The 18,864-nt window shown below is 38.0% G+C and overlaps 1 protein-coding gene across 1 annotated transcript in view; it reads left to right on the top strand.

The window, feature by feature from the left end:
• Positions 1 to 17,965, top strand: part of RPS6KA6 (ribosomal protein S6 kinase A6) — a 41,784-nt gene extending 23,819 nt beyond the window's left edge. The window contains exons 9-22 of the mRNA XM_086619941.1: positions 33 to 175; positions 995 to 1,065; positions 2,318 to 2,406; positions 2,866 to 2,930; positions 4,932 to 5,034; positions 6,355 to 6,479; positions 6,777 to 6,902; positions 7,455 to 7,544; positions 8,201 to 8,359; positions 8,808 to 8,969; positions 9,350 to 9,426; positions 11,034 to 11,151; positions 13,127 to 13,267; positions 14,164 to 17,965. Coding sequence (XP_086476067.1) covers positions 33 to 175; positions 995 to 1,065; positions 2,318 to 2,406; positions 2,866 to 2,930; positions 4,932 to 5,034; positions 6,355 to 6,479; positions 6,777 to 6,902; positions 7,455 to 7,544; positions 8,201 to 8,359; positions 8,808 to 8,969; positions 9,350 to 9,426; positions 11,034 to 11,151; positions 13,127 to 13,267; positions 14,164 to 14,289 — 1,595 coding nt within the window. The 3' untranslated portion in view covers positions 14,290 to 17,965. The remainder of the gene's footprint in view (positions 1 to 32; positions 176 to 994; positions 1,066 to 2,317; positions 2,407 to 2,865; positions 2,931 to 4,931; positions 5,035 to 6,354; positions 6,480 to 6,776; positions 6,903 to 7,454; positions 7,545 to 8,200; positions 8,360 to 8,807; positions 8,970 to 9,349; positions 9,427 to 11,033; positions 11,152 to 13,126; positions 13,268 to 14,163) is intronic.
• Positions 17,966 to 18,864: the final 899 nt, after the last annotated feature.

Genomic DNA, 18,864 nt, shown 5'->3' with positions numbered 1-18,864 from the left:
CTGGCTATGTTCTTGTACTGCTGTTGTTGTAGACTTTGGACTCAGCAAAGAATCAGTAGATCAAGAGAAGAAGGCCTATTCTTTCTGTGGTACTGTAGAATACATGGCACCTGAAGTAGTAAACAGGCGAGGGCACAACCAGAGTGCTGACTGGTGGTCCTTTGGTGTTCTCATGGTACTGTACGCTTCGTTGTTGTCTCGCTTGAAGTCACAAATACGCTGCGTGTGTCTGAGTGAATGCAAAACCGTGTAGTCAGAATACACCTGAGCAGATCTAATTACGAATGCTGGGGTAAGGGGGAGAGAAAATTCAGTAATTGAACTGCTACTGAAATAGCAACTGGTTGGAATAAAATGTCTTTTTCATCTGTTTAGCCCTGTAAGGAATACTTATCGGGACCCATGAAAATCATACATGTAGCCCGTTAGTAGTTTAGAATAGTTGTAGTCAGTGTGAAACTTAAGTTTGTATATTTATTTCGCATGGTACTGGATAGCTAAAGAAAAAAAAAGACTTGGTTTATTGGAATATTTGCATTTTTGTAAGAGTAAGCCTGTTGAATGAATACTGGAGCAGAGGAGTGAAATAAACCATTAACTGCTCGCACTGATGCCTTTGTCATGATGTGTTAGAGCATCAGGCTGAAATGTGCATCTTGACATTAAAAGTAAAATACTGGTTTAGAATTTTTTATTCTTGCTTTTTTCAGGGTATGGCAACATCTAAACGGATGGAGGGGATTTTATTACTTTAAAGTAACTTGTAAATGTAAAATATTCCTACTTCGTTACATTGCACTCGCCACTCTTGTTGTGTAAACTGCCAAAACCAAAATTTTGCATTTATGAAGTTTTTTTAATAATATTTTAAAACCTTTCAAAAGCTCAAGCCAGTGTGTCTAAAGCAGTGATAGGGAAGAATACAGTACTTAACACTTTGTTTGAGCAGTTGGGGAAAGAAGTGTTGATTTAGATTAACGTTTGTTCTTTTCAGTTTGAAATGCTTACTGGTACACTACCATTTCAAGGTAAAGATCGAAATGAAACTATGAATATGATCCTGAAGTAAGTATATCTTCTTACTTTTTGGAAAAATCAGAAATGTAATTTTAATTTTAACAGCTTGTGACAACTTCTTATGCTTAAAGAGCATTAAGCTAGAACGGGAACGAAAAAGCCAAGCCCTGCCCCAGGAAGGTTTAGATCCCAGACCATGCGAATATTAAGTATCTACAGGAATTAAAACCTTAGGGATGTGCTTGTATTTTCATTGTAGGTATTGAATAAAGATTAAAACAGTACAGTAAATGAGATCTGCATTATTTGCTGCTCGTGTTGTTACACTCTTGCTGCTGTTACAGCATACCTCATTTTGTAAGCAACAGTTAGTCAGGTGTTGCTTTGTGTACGTATATACAGCGAGTGCCCTTATGTGCCCACATTTTTCATATTACATCACCTCAGTTACAACAGGAGCTGTCCAGCAAGACAAACTGGGTGAGCTGGTGATTAGTAAGTGAAGCTGTTGGGCAAATATGTTCTCGTCTTAATTTGTGCTTGGCTAACAAAGAATTTCCTTGAGACCACATGCAGAGCCTTGGGCCTTTTGAGGAGGTGAGAGGGAAGGGGATGAGAGAGCAGCTCTGTTCTTACCAAAGAAGGGCAGTTTGAGCTTACCCTGAGTGTGAGGTCACTGCCATCCCACCTGTGAAAGCAGATTAGTTACATCACTAGCCTCTCTTGGAGCTCTAAGTGATGCTGGAGTTCTGCAGAAGGGATTCTTGCCTTCATGCAATTGTTTTCATAAAATAAGCCTTGTAAAGTCAGTAAGCTTTTATATGATGGCTTAATGAGCTACTTCTTGAGGCTCTTGCTTCAAGAGGAACATCAGCAATCACTTCAAGGACAAGTAATTTTGGATTTGGTGAGTCTCTTCTGGCATTGATTCTGGTAGAAGTAGTTTGGTTATAACTTACTGGTGACGTGAAGATATCTTTGAAAGTACTTGAGTATTCCTGATATAATTGGTTTACTCTATTTTAGCGTAAAGCTTGTTTTGGGGTCTAGAGGAGTTTGGGGTTTTTAATCTGGTGTGGTTTTTGCTTGGAGTGGGTTTTCTGTTTGTTTTTTTGGAAACCACTGGATGTGAAAACTAAAAATGTGAAGGATGTCAAACTTAAAAGCTGATGAGTTAAATGTATACACTCTACAAGACTTTGGAATAGATCCTTGATACATCAAATTGTGCAATGAAGTCTATGTAGACAATTTTTAGAAAGATACATCTCTTCTTCTTACTTGTTCTGTTTTCTTTTAGAGCAAAACTTGGAATGCCTCAGTTCCTCAGCCCTGAAGCACAAAGTCTTCTGAGGATGTTGTTTAAAAGGAATCCGTCAAATAGATTAGGTTGGTTCGTTTATTTGTATCTTAGAAATAAAAGTATTTGAGTTGAGTTGATCTATTTAAAGAAAGTAGCTGCTAGAAACTATCAAGCTCCAGATGGTCAGTAAGATTTGTGTTTACATACCACTTCTTGTTAGCTTGGATCATGACTTCCTGGGTTTGGCTAATGAATAGTTACTGTCTTAGACCAGTGACTCTCAGCACTAAGCCAAAGCTTTGACAGTGTCAGAGCAAAGAATATTGACTCTCTGTATTTATGGGCTTCTTGCACTCTATTTGCCTTCCTGATGAGGTGTACGCTACTTACTTGAGTGTTTTACATTCTTGGACTACTTCTGCGTTGACAATTCCCTCAAATAACCATGTCTATGCAAATTTTCTAGAAATGCACTAATTTTTAGTGCAATCTTTGTCAAAGACTTTACCCAAAATTGCTTTAAATACAGTGTTTTCCTTGCTCAGGAGCTGGTTCAGATGGAGTTGAAGAAATCAAGAGACATCCCTTTTTTTCTACTGTTGACTGGAATGTAAGTACAAAATGATCTGAACGATAAAGCTGGCTTTAATTTTTTGATGTGTTGTAGCATTAGAAGTATTTGCATCTGAATAGGGCACAATAAACATTGCAGTACTGCTGACTGTTACATTCTGGCTGCTTCCATAATCTTACTTGGCAGATACTTGTAGTGTGTATGGTATAGAGAGTATTAATTATGAATTGTGCATTTACTTTTTAAACAATTAACAGTTGCAGCATTCTAAAGCTTAAATAGTCTGTTAGAGCATCGTAGTTGGGAGAGGATGCTGGTGTTCCCTGTGTGCAAGAATCCTTCTCTTCAGTAAGTCTCTATCTAGTGCTTCTGTGCAGGGGACAAAAACTTGCTGTGACTGTAATTCTCTTTGACTTCTGTCTAGTTAGCCACAGCACATTCCTATTTTATCAGGCATATTCCATTCACAGTTGAAGTATTGACTCTGGTGCTCTGAGACCATCAGAAGTCTGTACGAGTTCCTGATTGCTTGCTTAAATTTTTAACAAGCACCTTGATGCTTTTCCTCTGCGGCTCTCTGAGCTTTTGAGACGTGTTTCCCAGAAACGTTCACAAAAACTGAGATGCTTTGTATGAAATAAATCCGCTCTGAAAACACTCCTTTGCTATAATACCTACAAAAGGATAGACACAATAAATAAGATGATGTGTGCTGAGTACCTGCAATGGTAGCCAGTGCTGTGCTCAGCTATTTCTGTAAAGCCTGTTGTCGTTATCCTTCTATTTATCTCTTATATTTCCTTCTGAGAAGGTGGTTTCCTAGCTGTGTTTGTGCAGCATCTGCCACAGAGTCCTGATTAGCAAGTAGAGTTTTCAGTAACAGCAGAACTTCACTGTTTTATATGAGCACACTTTGTAAGAGAAGCCTGTGTTGTTATGGCTTCATCTACTTTTTGTTTTGTAAGGCACTGACATTGAAATAAATACCAGCAAGGATGCTTGCAAGATCTGCAGTTCTAACTCTCTTTTTAAAAAATTTTTTTCCTTTTTTTTTATTTTTATTTGACAGTGCTTTGTATTTATTTCCCTATGGTGGCACCGCTGACCACTTCGGTATTTTATCTCATTATTTCTTTGGGATGAATTCAGGTCCCTCTTCCTTGTTTTTGTTTTAAAATTGAAATACGTTACATGTTCTTGTGCTGGAAGATCAAATGGGGGGGAAAAAAAAAAGTCTGAAAGGATGAGAAAAATGCCAAAAAATGTTCTCAGAATTTCCTGAATTTTGCATGGGGCTTCAGCATCATTAGATGCGAAATTTTCTCTTCCTTAACTGTAAATGGGACTTATTGCTGATTTGAGATTGCTTGGGCAACATGTTTTTCTAAAGCATGGTGAGTAAAGGAGGAGAAAAGGAGAAGCTGTTCTGTTTCCCTTACCTTTCCCCAGCTTACTTTAGTAGATTAGGAAAAACCTGGAATAGAGCTTTGAGAATTGGCTGTCCCTTGCTAAGAGGGACACGTCTGTCTCTCGTGAGAGGTCTTTGGGACCCAGAATAGAGAGGTAGAGACTGTGTTCCATGTCTTCCCTTTGGGGTGGGTTTTTAAGGGTGATGGCAAAACAGCAGTGGACCAGGTCTGAGATGATGATTGAAGGTCAAGTGTACTATGACTGTTCCATGTTCTTCTGAATAAGCCAAAGATGAACCAGGGGTAGGAAGCAGCCTGCTGTTCTAGTTTTAAAGGTACACATCTGGTAGATGAGGCAGATTCAGGAGAATAAGGAAAAAGAGCTCTGTATTGTTTGACTTCTTTGATAACATTTCCTGTAGCATTTCAAATCAAAGGTAGGTGAAAGTAACTCAGTTTTTTTCCGTATATTTGTGTTTTCTACTTGCTCTGTATTATTCAGTCTTTCAGAAAACTGTTCTAAGGCAACAGTAACATTTAAGCTGATTACCTTTTAGCTTGGCAAAATTACAGCACCCATGGAAGTTTCATTCACTCTTAATTGTATGACTTTGTCCTTCCACTTTAGAAACTGTTCAGAAGAGAAATTCAACCTCCATTTAAACCTGCTTCTGGAAAACCAGAAGATACTTTTTGTTTCGATCCAGAATTCACAGCAAAAACGCCAAAAGGTAACGTGCATGGTTATAAATTGATGAGGTTCATAGGGCAAGAGGGGTCAAATTAATGTTACAATAATAAGCTTATTAAGAGAAAAAGCCAGTGACAAAATTGAAGGGTACAACAGGGTTCCAGTACTTTGAAGGAGTATATTCTCCTCAGTGGGTTCCTATTCTTTGAAATATTCTGCTAAACTTTGATTCATTAAAAAAAAAAGAAATATTAAGAGCTGAATTAAGGTTTCTATTTATGGTTTAAAGTCAGACATGCACGTTTTGACAGGGGGAAGTGTTTAACACTGAAAGTAAACTAAATTTGATTCCCACAGTTGTTATTTTTAGGGTCAGTATCCCACTGAAAATGACTTGCTTTAAGTAACTTTCTTGAGCCTATTCATTATTATCGGTATTAAAATTAAAACTAGCACTATAATAACTTCTTCATTGAGCTACTCCCCTCACTACCCGTGCTGGATTTGGCTTCTCTGTCATCGTTTTCTCAAGAGTAAGGTGGGGAAAATGTTCAGTGTACTGGGTACCTGTACTGCTAGGTCAGTTGCAAAGACATCTCAAATAGTTTCAAGAAGTTTATTAGAATTTATCTTTAAAATATCCCTTAGATTATTGCACTAAAAAAAATTTCCAAGTAACTTACTTTGCAAACGAAGACATTAAGTGCCAACACTTACTGAGTCGAATGCTTCAAGTTTCACTTCAGACTTTCTTTTATGATTTTTTTTCTTTACTGGTGCATCCAACTTACAAAACCGCTTGACATGGTTGTTTGGAGAACGTCTGTGGTTCTAACAGACTACGCAGAATTATCAAGCTGTGCTTACTGTGAAATTTCACACAGTGAATTCGGAGGTGCACATAACATCTGAGGGAAAACTTGGTTCTAATTATTCAGTAGTATCACTAATTGAATATTCTTGTATTGCCTCACTCCTGCCTTGCAGCACACCTACCGCTGAAGCAGCAAAGTCTGTGGGCACTCTTCTTTTGTTATGCAGTCCTTGAACATAAGACTATGATCTTTATTTCTCTCTCATAAGTAGTGTTGTGCTTCAATAAACTTCTTCCTAAAAACATGTACTCGTACATCAGTTCCCCAAGTGTTTTGCAGTTTCAGATAAAACCCAGGAATGCTTGCTTTGTGTGTGTTGCTGGAAGAAGAGAAGACAGATAACTGACTAGAAGTCTCATTCAACATCTGGTGTTGCTCTTGTTTACTTCCCTTCCCTCAAAATGTTTCTCCTAACATCTCTCCTGAATGTTAAATAATAGCCTTGTTAGGATTTAGCCACGCTAATCAAATGTGTGTGCCACTAGATTCTCCCGGAGTCCCACCTAGCGCGAACGCACATCAGCTCTTCAAAGGATTTAGTTTTGTTGCAACTACTACTGTAGAAGACCACAAAATATCACCACTCACCAATATCCTGCCAATAGTACAGGTAACGTTTTGGTTTTTGAGAAACTTTTTTTGACATGCCAAAGATGGGCCAGTATCTAGTGTTTACAGTCTGTTCTTTTTGGCTGGGGAGACTGTTACAAAATGTGCATTATTAAAATGCCTCTGTAGGATATTTTTAAATTTTAAAAAGCAAGTTGCTGTTTTTCTGAAGGCAGAATTCAAAAGAGAAAGCATAGGCAAGCAGAGGAAACTTTTGCTGTTAAAAACAGTATCATGGCAAAGAGTGTCTTGTTGCTTCAGATGACAGCTTGTATGTGTTTGTTTTTTTTTTTTAAAGCAACTTCACGGGAGCAGTGCGCAGTTTACAGATGTATATGAACTGAAGGAAGATATTGGTGTTGGTTCCTACTCCGTTTGCAAGCGATGCATACACATAGCTACAAATATGGAGTTTGCTGTAAAGGTACTCTGGTTCTGAAATTACTGTGTTGTAGATTTGTAAATGTAAATGCATGAATTTTCTAGTTGCAGTAGCTGTAAGAAGTTTAAAACGGTGTTTTCTTCATTTATTTATATTGTGTATTGGCTTCTGCAGCTCTTCTTTTTGTGGGTAAAGTTGTGGCCTTGAAGAGTTGGCTGTGCAATTAAAATCTCGAAGCCTGAAATATTGTACAATGATGAGTACACCTGAAATTAAAAAAAAAAAAAATCCAAAAGGATGGAACTGGGCTGCAGGGAAGCAGTGGTGCTTCAGACAGTCCGTTGTGTTTCCTTGTCCATTGGAGAACAGACTGCATGAACAATACAGTTCTAACTGGTAGCAGGGACAGAGCAAGAAATGAATAAACAGTGGGATATGAAGCTGGGAGATGAATTAGTCATGGTTGGTAAGAAGGATTGAACTCTAGAAAATTTTTAATCTGTTATTGAATTGAGAATATAAATAGAAAAGAAACTTCTTTATTTAATAAACTTTGTTTAGCCAAGTTGTTTTTCCTGTTGCTATATTTTGCAGATAATTGACAAAAGTAAGAGGGATCCCTCAGAAGAAATTGAGATTCTCATGCGTTACGGACAACATCCAAATATTATTACTTTAAAGGATGTACGTACCTCTTTTTCTCTGCTGCCTCTTATTACACAGTAGTCAGTAAGTAAATATAGATGTAAGGTCTTTATTGGGATTTATTAAATTGCCGTTACATAGTAGAATATATTGGGAGAGCAGTACTTACAGGAAAGTGAGTATTTCAAAATATGATATTGTCCTGATAGTCATTTTTTCTAAGTGCTGTTTTAGTGAACCTGAAGTGGGAAATGGTGTGAAGGTTACAAATGTTGTATTTCCTCTTACTTCAAATAAGTAGCTAACGTGTTGGTAATCTGAATCTGAAAAAGCAGTTGCATGTCATCCTGTATATGCAAAAACTCCCCACGGAGGGGAAGAGCAATAGGGAGTTGTCGGGCTACAACAGAAGTTCCAGGACTGAAAAATTTAATTCTGAGTCACGAATTAACAGTCGATTACCTCAATGTCTCACAGAATGACACATCAGCTTTCTTCTACTTTGTGCTTTAAGGCTGCTGAATTATAGAATTAGATTTTTCAGTTCCTGCTGTTTGTACTTCATGTTCATATGTGAGTAGGTGAATGATCTAGTCTGTAATTTCCACATTTATCAGGATGTTTGAGTATAGACTATCTTTTTAATATATATGTGTGTATTTATATACTTATGCACTTGTTAAACTTCTCATCAGGTGTATGATGATGGTAGATTCATATACCTTGTCACGGAGCTGATGAAAGGAGGAGAGCTGCTTGATCGAATTCTCAGACAGAAGTTCTTCTCGGAACGAGAGGCTAGTGCTGTACTATACACCATAACCAAGACTGTGGACTACCTGCACTGCCAAGGAGTGAGTGGTTTCTTCTGCAACATAGCTTCTTTCACACTTCTTAAAATTGACATTTTCCTTTTGTTACGTGCTTTGGTTGGCTTGTCTTTATGGCAGAAGGGAAAAGAAGATTTGAATATTTTATGACAAAGGTGAATAATAGAAACAACTCATCCTGTTATTCTGGCAAGCCCTTTCGACTCCACTTTTGCAGTTTATGAAACAGCAGGTACTTGTTCTCCTGTGCTTGTCGGCAAGTGGTTATGTTAGTTCCAGCTGCGTTACGAGCCAGTAAGCTTTTTTATGATGTTACTTGAACTAGAATTTTTTGTCCCTTGAAATTTATATAATTATGTAGAACTGTTAATAGGTATAGTGAACTAGAGAATATTTGATTATAAATTGCAATTTACGTGCAAATGTACATGCAACTTGGAAATTATAGATTTTAAAATTTCTTTGTTTAAAGGTAGTGCATCGAGACCTTAAACCTAGTAATATTTTATATACGGATGATTCAAATAATGCTGATTCTATCAGGATTTGTGATTTTGGATTTGCAAAACAACTTCGAGGAGAAAACGGACTACTTCTAACTCCATGCTACACTGCAAACTTTGTGGCACCAGAGGTATCTTAAACTGCCATGTGTTTTCCCTGTGCTATTTTTGATGCATCAAGTACTTTTTAGCAGTGCTTAAAAGAAAAATTCTCCTAGTTTTCTTTAATCTAAGCACTGATGCACATGTTTATTATAAACCTGCTTTAAAAATAGCAGAATTCACCCTCAAAAGTAAGATGCAAGCCTGTTGAGAGTCTTAAGAGGTGATGTTCTCGGAACAAGAAATATTGTTGATAGTTACTGTAACCTGTATATTGAAAAATAAATAATCAAGCCTCAAACTATCCTGGAATTAACTTACCTTTCCTTAGGCTGTGTGTAGTGGTATTGGGTTGGGGGGTGGGGGAGTCTTAATATATGAAAGGTCTTTAACACTCTTTGTTTTACAGGTTCTCATGAGACAGGGATATGATGCTGCTTGTGACATATGGAGCTTGGGTGTTCTTCTGTACACAATGTTGGCAGGGTGAGAAGTGTTTCGTGACTTTTTTGTTTACCTGGAATTCCAGCATGCTGCATGAATCCATGCTTTCATTGAAATTGTGAGGTGTTACCTCACTGATTTGAATGCAGAATGACAAAGACACTGAAATGAAACAGGAAGCTATAAGTAAATGTGTACATAAACTAGTACCCTTGTAGTCCACCTTCTTGTATCTCCTGCCACAGGCTTGACTCCTGGCCCTTTCACAGAACGCACTGGGTTGTAACCTCTGAAGTGTCCTAAACTTCTAAACTTTCTCTTAGGCACTATGAAGTGCTTAGTGGCTGAATGATAAAAGGTTTTCTGAATTTTGCTCTAACAGAAAAATACTAGATAGTATTTATCTATAAGTAAAAAAAAAAAATAAATCTATTGGAAACTATTCCTCTTGATAAATTTGTATTTCCACATGTAAGATCACCACCCCACTACAGTTTTGCTATCAAAACTGATTGTTGTCTGATTTAAGTGCAAGTATGCAGATATCAGGCAGTATAGTGCTTGCACACTTGAGGAACACTGAACAAAAGATGTGGCAGGTCAAAAGTATGGGGGAGGAACAGTCCAGCATGATTTCCTGTCCTTCCATTTTGCTCCTCTTAAGCTCATCAATGGAAAGACTAGAACTAACTGGCTGGGATAGTTTCCAAACCTCTGTCGAAGATCAACCAGCATCATTCTTCTATGCAGAGCTTTCAGAGTACTAAGATAGAACTCATTAAGCTCTAATTGTTACAGTCTGCAAGCTAATTAGAAATCTACGGGGTATTATGATGTAACTACTTAATCTGAGTAAGTAGTTAACTTTTTTAACTATAAAACCCTATAAAATTGGGTTTTATAGTTAAAACTAACTTGTTGCTAGCCTGTGATCATAGGAGATGCCAGAACATCGTAATACTCTTGACATTGTTAAAAGGTGTCTTTAAGTGATTCAGATCAGTTTTCAGATTTGCCAATTTCGTTTTTTCAAGTTCGTTGCAGCAGGATTTGTAGAAAGTAAGCCAAATTTACAGGAAAGCCTGTGAACTGTTACAAGCCTCCAAAACCAATGACCTTGTCGTTTAAGCCTCTCAAACTCACTTAAGTCAAAAAAAAAAAAAAAAAAAAAAAAATTCTTGTAGCTTTTTCCCAAATGATAAGATGTGTGTACATTGTGCTCGTTCTCTGTCTCATTAATTGCACATCCCTAACCACAGTATTACTCCGTCTTTATTGGGCCATTCTGCTAGGGTACTGTTCCAGATTTGGATTAATTTACATGCTCCGGTAATCCAGCATAATTTGTGTTTATGAATCACTTCTATTTAACTTGACAGTCTGCACTGATTAGAATGCGTTATTAAGATATTAATTAAGACATCTTTTTAGTCTGCATTTCCAGTTTATTCTACTTGATTAACCACAATTATGGGGAAAAGAAAATAACATAGTTTCAAAGATGAAATGCTAATATAAGAAGTGTTCAGTAGTATATAGTGTGTTTCTGTCAGCAATGGGATATCTACTCAGAATGATTCATGAGACTTTACCCATTTCTTGCAGCTTCTTACCTGTAACAAGGTGTGGGTTTGTTTTCTTTTTAACAGCTACACTCCATTTGCCAATGGTCCTAATGATACTCCAGAGGAGATCCTGGTACGGATAGGCAGTGGAAAATTCTCTTTAAGTGGAGGCAACTGGGACACCGTTTCAGATGCAGCAAAGGTGTAAATGTGTTTTGTTTTGTTCTTAAAATTTTGTAGAATTCAGATGAACATCTACTGAACTTTATAAAATAGCCTAGTCTAACACAGTAGTTTGTTATTATTACCTGCAAACTTTATTGCAAGAAGGTCGTCTAGGTCCAGCCTCCTGCTCAAAGCAGGGCGAGCTGTGAGATCTGACCAGGTAGCTCAGGGCCTTGTTCCATCTGATTTTGGAAACCTCCAGGGGTGGAGACTGAAGAGCTTGCTTGGGCAGCCTTTTCCACAGCTGGACTGCAGTAATGAGGAGGAAGCTTCTCCTAATTTCAAGCCAGAACATCTCATGTTCTACTTTTGTCCTCTGTCTCCATTCCTTTGGCCGTGCTGACTAAAGGAATGCGATTACCTCCCTCAGACTACTCGCTGCGCTTTGGCCCAGGGTGCTGTCAGCCTTCTTGGATGCCAGGTCACACTGGTAGGTCAGGTTCAGATGACTTCCTGGTCCTTCTCAGCAAGCCAGTTGGTCCCTATTCTGTACCTTGGTGACAAGTTCTTCCTTTCCAAGTGCAGGACTTAGCATTTGTCCTTGCTGAATTCTACGTGGCTCTGGTTAGCCCATTACTCCATCCTGCCGAGGTCCCTTTGGATGCCTGCCCTGCCCTTGAACTCATCAGCTCTTCTCCCCACACCTCCAGTTTGGTGCCCCACCGCAGACTTGGCAAGAGTGCGCTCAGGTGTTTCCCCCAGGTCACTTTAAATAAGATAACTCCCAATATAGGCATTTCTAATCGTCAGTATTTTTTTATTCCTTATTTTTATTGGACCAAAATCAGGTGTTTGTGGGATTCTTTAAATGGAAGGGCGACTTTTTACAATTAGCTGTTAGTTCTACTTGCTAACTAGTCTGGCATTAAAAGGTTAATTTTTTTGTAGTGCGTTTCTTTTTTACATGTTGTTCAACACTGAGGTAGTCATGTCTTTTGTCTTTGTTAGTACTTACAGCAATTAAACTAGTACTTGAACAACCAAATATATCTGGGTATCTTGCCAGAAATCTTGATGAGCTTGATTATGTGGCTGTCCTTTTGATTTAAAGACTGCAGCTCTCATCAGTTGCTGTGTGCGTGTTCTGGGTTTGCTGTTGGCCTGGTCTGTAGGTATCTTAGTCACCACTGTTACCTTTTATAAAGCTTGGCATTAATATTAAATCTTTTCCTGATCCTTTGGAACTGCACTGTTTGTTCATTTCAGTAGGAGTGATTCAGAATACTTGTTGGCTGATGCTGTCTTAGCACAACTAATTCACTTCTGTATATTTAAGAACGCTTAACATTTTGTACCGAAAACAAAGGGAACATTCTGTCAGCTTGTTCATATTTTGTTTTCTTTCAAGCTATTCCTGTCTCTGTTCTGTGCCCTTCCCACCCAGCTCTTCTTTTGACCAAGGTTGTAATTAGTAGCTTATTGCTAATGCTTCTAAACAGGCAAAAACAAGTGCCCATTTCTGTTGGCTTTTCCCTTTCTGTAGCCCCTTGTAGGAAAAACTCTTTGGTAGCGTATCACTGTATGTGAATTCAATTGGAATATGTAGTCAGCAGACCCCAAAATGTGTAGTGCAAATGAGGAGAGATCTTTGCAAATAACAGCTTTCTTCCGTTAAATGTCTGCTAAATTTTAATAGGATTTCTAGTATTTTAAAGACTATATTAGTAATAAACTAACTGAAATTTGAAACACACAAACAACAGTAAGTTTCTTTACAATAAAGGCTTGCTCTGTTAAACTGATTAAATAGTACAAGGCATTGTTTTCAGACTTCTGCGGTGTCAGGGCACAGAATGATCCAATTTATCTGCTGATTTTTCTGTGTGTGTGTTTGCATTGTGTTAATCCGTCCCACACAGGGTACTTTTTTCATTGCTGCTGTAACTACTGCCTTAAAGTCCGTGTAAGATTATTTTAACTGAATAATACGTGTGGTTTTCTTTTTTATCTAGGACTTGTTATCACATATGCTTCATGTCGATCCACATCAGCGGTATACAGCAGAGCAAGTGTTAAAACATTCGTGGATAGCCTGCAGGGACCAGTTGCCACACTATCAACTGAACAGGCAGGATGCACCACATCTAGTAAAGGTAAAACAACCTGAGGGCTGAATGTTGCTGGAGCTGCTGGATGTGCAGTGAATCAGGTCACTTTTAGAGCTACAGGCAGAGCTCGTTTTCTTTCTTTAGAAAAGAAATCAACTTTCTTTTGTTTTCCCTAGTACTTACATATTTCACTTACATAAGCAAACATTATTGGTAAACTAGTTTTTTTTTTTAACCTGTGTGTAAAGGAATAGATTTTTCTGGGTGTTTTTATTTTCAAAGATCACGGTAGCTTTGGCCATGTAGGAACCTGATAAGACAGTTAGCTGAGACTGAGCCTTCCACAGGTCTCCTGGCATTAGTCAAGAAATCTCTTGGAATTTGTTTCTATGACTGGTTCATATTCTGCTCCCCTAACTGCACTGTAGTTTTTCCACTGGTATTTTATCTGTTGGTTCTGTGGCTGTGTTTCTGACTTGTGACGCAAAAACATTCTGCTGTACATGGACAGCTTTTAATTTGACTTCATTAATTTTGTTGGATTCGAAAACAAGAACCTGTGATAGCCACTCTTAAAATTGTGTTGTGTTCCTAAGTCGGAACCCGAATATCCACATAAGTGGCTGTTTGATAAATTGATGCTCATGTTTCTTGGAAGATACTAATTCTGATCCACATTAAAATGTTACTGCTAAATCTAAGGTATGTAAAAGAAATGCACAGGAAAGAAAAAGAAATGTCAGATACCTGTGCTTAGAAACTTGAAGGATTCAGCAATAAATAGTGGGTTTTTTCAAAACAAAGTTTAGCAAATGTGCATGACCTGCCATAAGTCCTGTGTGGCTTTTTTTATAGCGTTAATTAAGAATTTAACATTCAATTGCTTTACTTTCTGATAAAGATGACCTTTACAACCTTTTATGTGTTTTGTTGTTCTCCAGGGAGCCATGGCTGCTACATATTCTGCGCTGAATCACAAGACATTTCAGCCAGTGTTAGAGCCTGTTGCAGCCTCAAGTTTAGCTCAGCGACGGAGCATGAAAAAGCTAACATCAACAGACTTATAGATCCACTGGGACACCTTAGCAAACAGCAGCAAGGGGAAAATCCAATAAGTGGCTCTCTTTCTGCCTGACCTGTGATCAAAAGGCATCTATGGTTTCCTGCTACACTACTTGAATTCTGTAAAAGTCCTTTTTTTAAAAAGAAAAAAAAAAAAATCCACAGGTTCTTCATACTGTGTTGTTTTACAGGCCGTATCTGTTAAATTAATTTAAACACCAGGTACACCATAATGAATTTCTCTACACTGTCCTTCAAGAGATCTGTTGCAAATATTATTTCACGTTCTGTATAGTTTTGCTGGGTTCGTTTTAAAAAAATAATAATGGTTTAGGGGACCGTTGCCAATGACCAAGTTGTACATAAAGTGTCAGTGTAAGTTTTCTTTTCTTCACACCTTTAGACCCTGCTGTGAAGGACAAATTCTTAATTTTGTAATTGGGCACTTAAGTCATTCAACTCAATTCATTTAACTTGTTCATTACTATTTTTAAAAGCTGACTAATGTATTGTGCCAGTGTTAAATGCATTAGTGTTAATTTGGAAGGTCTGTGTTTGCATGGTGCCAGTAACTGATAAGTTTATGTGAAAATACAAACAAAAGGGGTGTGTAAGATTCTCCACTTTGCCTATAAACTTAATTTGATCACTTGTGACCCAAAAGAAATGCTGCTAAACAAACCTCTTACAAGAAAATGAACATTTTTAGTTGTTACCACAAATGGTGGTGTGTCCTGCATTGAGGTGGAGAAAGTAAGTATGTGTATAAACTGTCAGAATTAAGGATCTAACATTGGTACCACTTAAGGCAACATCATGCAGTCCAATAATTTCTGTTATTTATAGTGTCTACCCATTTGTACAATGACTTTGTTACTGTTTCCTCAGCAGTCGTTCCCACTGAACATACCCAATATTGGCCTGTAAGACAAACTGACACTTTATTATGACAAACTTGGCGTGTGGATTTTAGTTTTTATTTATTTGATTTTTATAGAACGTTGCTTCTATCCGAATCTCTTGCCGCATGTACAAATAATACAGAACATAAATGCGAAAATTCTATTTGCCTAACTGTAGGGGTAGTGTGGGAAAATAAATAAGCCTTGCAGTGTGCCCAGGCAAGGGAATTCTGACCAAGGAATTTCACAGTTACGGACAAGTTACTGACAGTATCCTGTCGCCAGCACTCGCTTGCCCTCTCTGTCTTGGTGTTAGGACTTCAGCTGCTTCTAAATGCTGTGATGGAGAGGAAATTAATTTCAGGGCCAGAATTATCTTGGGGTTTTCTTATTCAAAGCCAGTGCTAACTGCTCATAGACTGGTAACTAATGCTTTCAGAGATGATGAGCTTAAAAATATTTTTAAAATTTGTAGACACTACTGTGCAACAGTACTGTCACAGTAGGATGGTACGCATTTTAAATATTAAGTATATTGGTGACCAGCAGTTAGACCGTGAACAGTTAGAGAATCCAAGTGACCCAAAATCAAATGTAGTTGACTAATTTGCCATCATTGAATTTTCTGTTTCGGATACCTTCAGTAACCAGTTACAGGACAGCTGTGATGGCACAACTTGGTGTTTTGAGACAGGAAGATCAGCTCGCAGGAGGCTTGTGTCCCAACTGCTGAGAGTAGTGGTGGTAACTCAGCTCTTACAAGGCAGCGGGTGCTGGCTGGTTTTTGTTTATACCTGTGAAGTACTTGGTGGCATTGAAAGTACTGTTAGATAAGCTGCTTTCTTTTGTGGTGGGGGAAGATGGAAATTATCTGGCCAAATAGTTAGGTATGAGTATATGTAGACTTGAGACTTAATGAATATAGCAAACATAGGTGTGCGATTCGTATCATGCAGAACATACCCCATACTAAATTTCTTGAGTGTTTGATAGATGTTGGAAGCTTTAGGGGCCATTTGTGCCTAGTTTTGAGGTGCCTGTTTGAAATGCTTGAAAGCTTATGAAAGAACACGACTGCTTCCTGGAAAGCTTGTTGTTTGGTACAAATTCTGCCCCTTACGCAGCTGGCTCATCCTTCTTTTCATTACTGAAGACCTTTGCCTTTACAGAATGCCTGTAAACCTCTTGTCGACAGTCTGTTGGTATAATTTTTTTTTTAAATTTACAAATAACTGCCAGAAGAATTTGAATTCACTTTAATAATAGAAAAAAAACAGTGGTGGAAACAAAGCCACCTTAGCCCGAGGTCAAGGTATAGTGTGGGTTGAAATGTTGAAATGTACTAGTAGAAAAACTATGCTGGCGATGGAGGGTAATGCGAGGCACGGAACACAACGAAAATGTCAAACTTGAATTGTCTTCAGCTTTCCTGTAAGGTAGCAGCTGGTCTTTAATGGCTTTATTCATGAATCATTCAACAGTGTTTGTATTGGTATTTTCTTTTAGCTTGCTTAGAAGCACCACGTTATAAGCACCTTAAAAGCATTTTGCACAAAAGCAGCTGAAGGTACTTAAGTTCTTCTCGATGTGCAAAACAAAGGTGGTAAGAGGGAAAAGTACACTAACAAGATGGATATTCTGATCCTTAGCAAAGAATTTAAAACATCTTCTATAAAGTTATCCCTGCTGGTTTTCTGTCATTACTAGCCTTTAGTGCAAGTGGTACTCCTGAGGTAAAAGCAAAGTTTCAGTGACTGCAACATTACAAAGTTGTCTTCTCCCAAGGAAAACATATGGACAAACACCTTTGTTGTATCTGACAGGCCAGTGTACCCTGGTATGCCAACTTTGACCCTTAATTTCGGGGAAAAGTTCCCTTGCTATGAATATTTCAACATATCAATCTTTGAAACATTTTGGATATACAGGGATACAAAAGAGTTCAGTTGCAGTTTACTCATATAGCATTTAATGATCATTGTCTTCGTGATATTTCTTTTGGAATTTCTTGCATACTTCTCAGCTTTTTTTCAAAGTTAGGTTTTGATCAATTAAGCGATTATTTTAAGCAGCAGAATGGTCTGCTCTTGAGTGGTGATTTAAATGTTTGAAATGGAAGAACACTTACTTGAACTTGATGTTGGCTGGAGTGAAAGGTTAGTGTAAGTTATTTCACTTTCATATGGTCTTTGCACCATTCAAGATTACCAACTAGTTACGATTTTATCTGATTTTTTTTTTTTAAAGAGTGAAATTTTTATGAAGGCTTATAATTACAAAGAAATAGATATACATGTTACATATTTAGAGGAATTTCCAGAGAACTAATGAATATCTTAAATGATCTAATTCTTTGGATGTGGCTTGTGTTACTGCCAGCAAGCAAAATAGCTTCTAATCTGATGTTTGGTAATGGCAGTTATAGATCAGTGCTAGTTCTTAAGTGCGGTTCTCACTGAAGAGAGTAGATTCCCACAGACATCAGCTGTAGCTGGAGCAGGATCCTGACGTGTTTTGCTTTTCGTTCATCCCTTGGGTATCACAGTTGCTGTCTTGGGTTATCCTTTTGATCAAAAGTGAGGAACTCTGTTGTATTCCTGTTATCCAAAAACTCTGCATCAGTATCAGCCAGTGGTGCACGACAAGGAGTGCCCATACCCCAGAGCGTTGCCATGGGTGGATTCATGCAAGCCACTCTTTTGTGGCTTGTGTAGTCTCAATGCCATTGTGAGAATCTTGTGTCGGGTTTTTTTGGTTGGTGGCTGTTGGTTTTTTTTTTTTTCCCCATTCTGCTTGAAGCTAGTAAACTCTCTTTAACCACATGAAGAGCCTGAGGAGTAGGTGGTTGAAGTGTACTGTCCAGTTGATTGTCTTCCATGTGTTAACTGATTTTTCCAAAGTTAATCTTCATATGTCCAGTAGTTAAAATTACCTCTAGCAAACTTCAACAATTGGAAGTTACTTGTAATATAAACTGGTCGTTTGCAGTGACAGGCTGCTGCATCCAGTGTTCTGCTCTCTGCCCTCCAATGTTACAATTAAAAAGTTGAGACAGCTTGTAAGAATGGAGTTAAATGAATTATGCAATACTGTAGTAAATGTCCCGATTTGTATCGCTGAAATTAGGCTAAAACATCAGTGCAAACGTGGAGGTTTATGTACTTCTGTAGCACTTAAGTTTTTCAGTCCTACCCAGAATTAAAATGTTGCAAATATTTGTGTTTTGGACAGGAGGAGCAGGCTTTTCTTCCTGCAAGTTTTTTCCTCGAAGTTTTCAGAAGGCTTCTGAACCTGTGATAATAGAGTCCTTAGGTAATCCAGTTGCTCCTTGAAAGTTTATTAGAATCCCAGAATCCTGGAATGGTTAGGGCTGGAAGCTACCTGTGCTGTCGTTCACCCCGTACCATCCGTCAGCATTAACACCTGCTTAGTTCAGTACCTTCTCATGCTGTTTGTCCCTATTTCAGTGTAGTTTTTAAACATTCACTCTCCCAAATAATGTTCTTGTTGAGAAGCCTACGTTTTCCTTCGGGAATAGAAGAATGAATCCAATATTAAAAAAAAAAAAAAAAAGACCCACCCTTAGTGTATAGCTAAAGCTGACTTGGGTATTGTAATAATTTATGTAATTAGAAGTCCCCCCTCAAAGTAATCAGTGGCTGGTCTTCTTGGGACTTT

This window comes from Tauraco erythrolophus, chromosome 13 (assembly GCF_009769465.1).
Source record: "Tauraco erythrolophus isolate bTauEry1 chromosome 13, bTauEry1.pri, whole genome shotgun sequence".
NCBI lineage: Eukaryota > Metazoa > Chordata > Aves > Musophagiformes > Musophagidae > Tauraco > Tauraco erythrolophus.
Note: the sequence above shows the minus strand (reverse complement) of the source record. Positions and strands in the feature narration are given on the sequence as shown.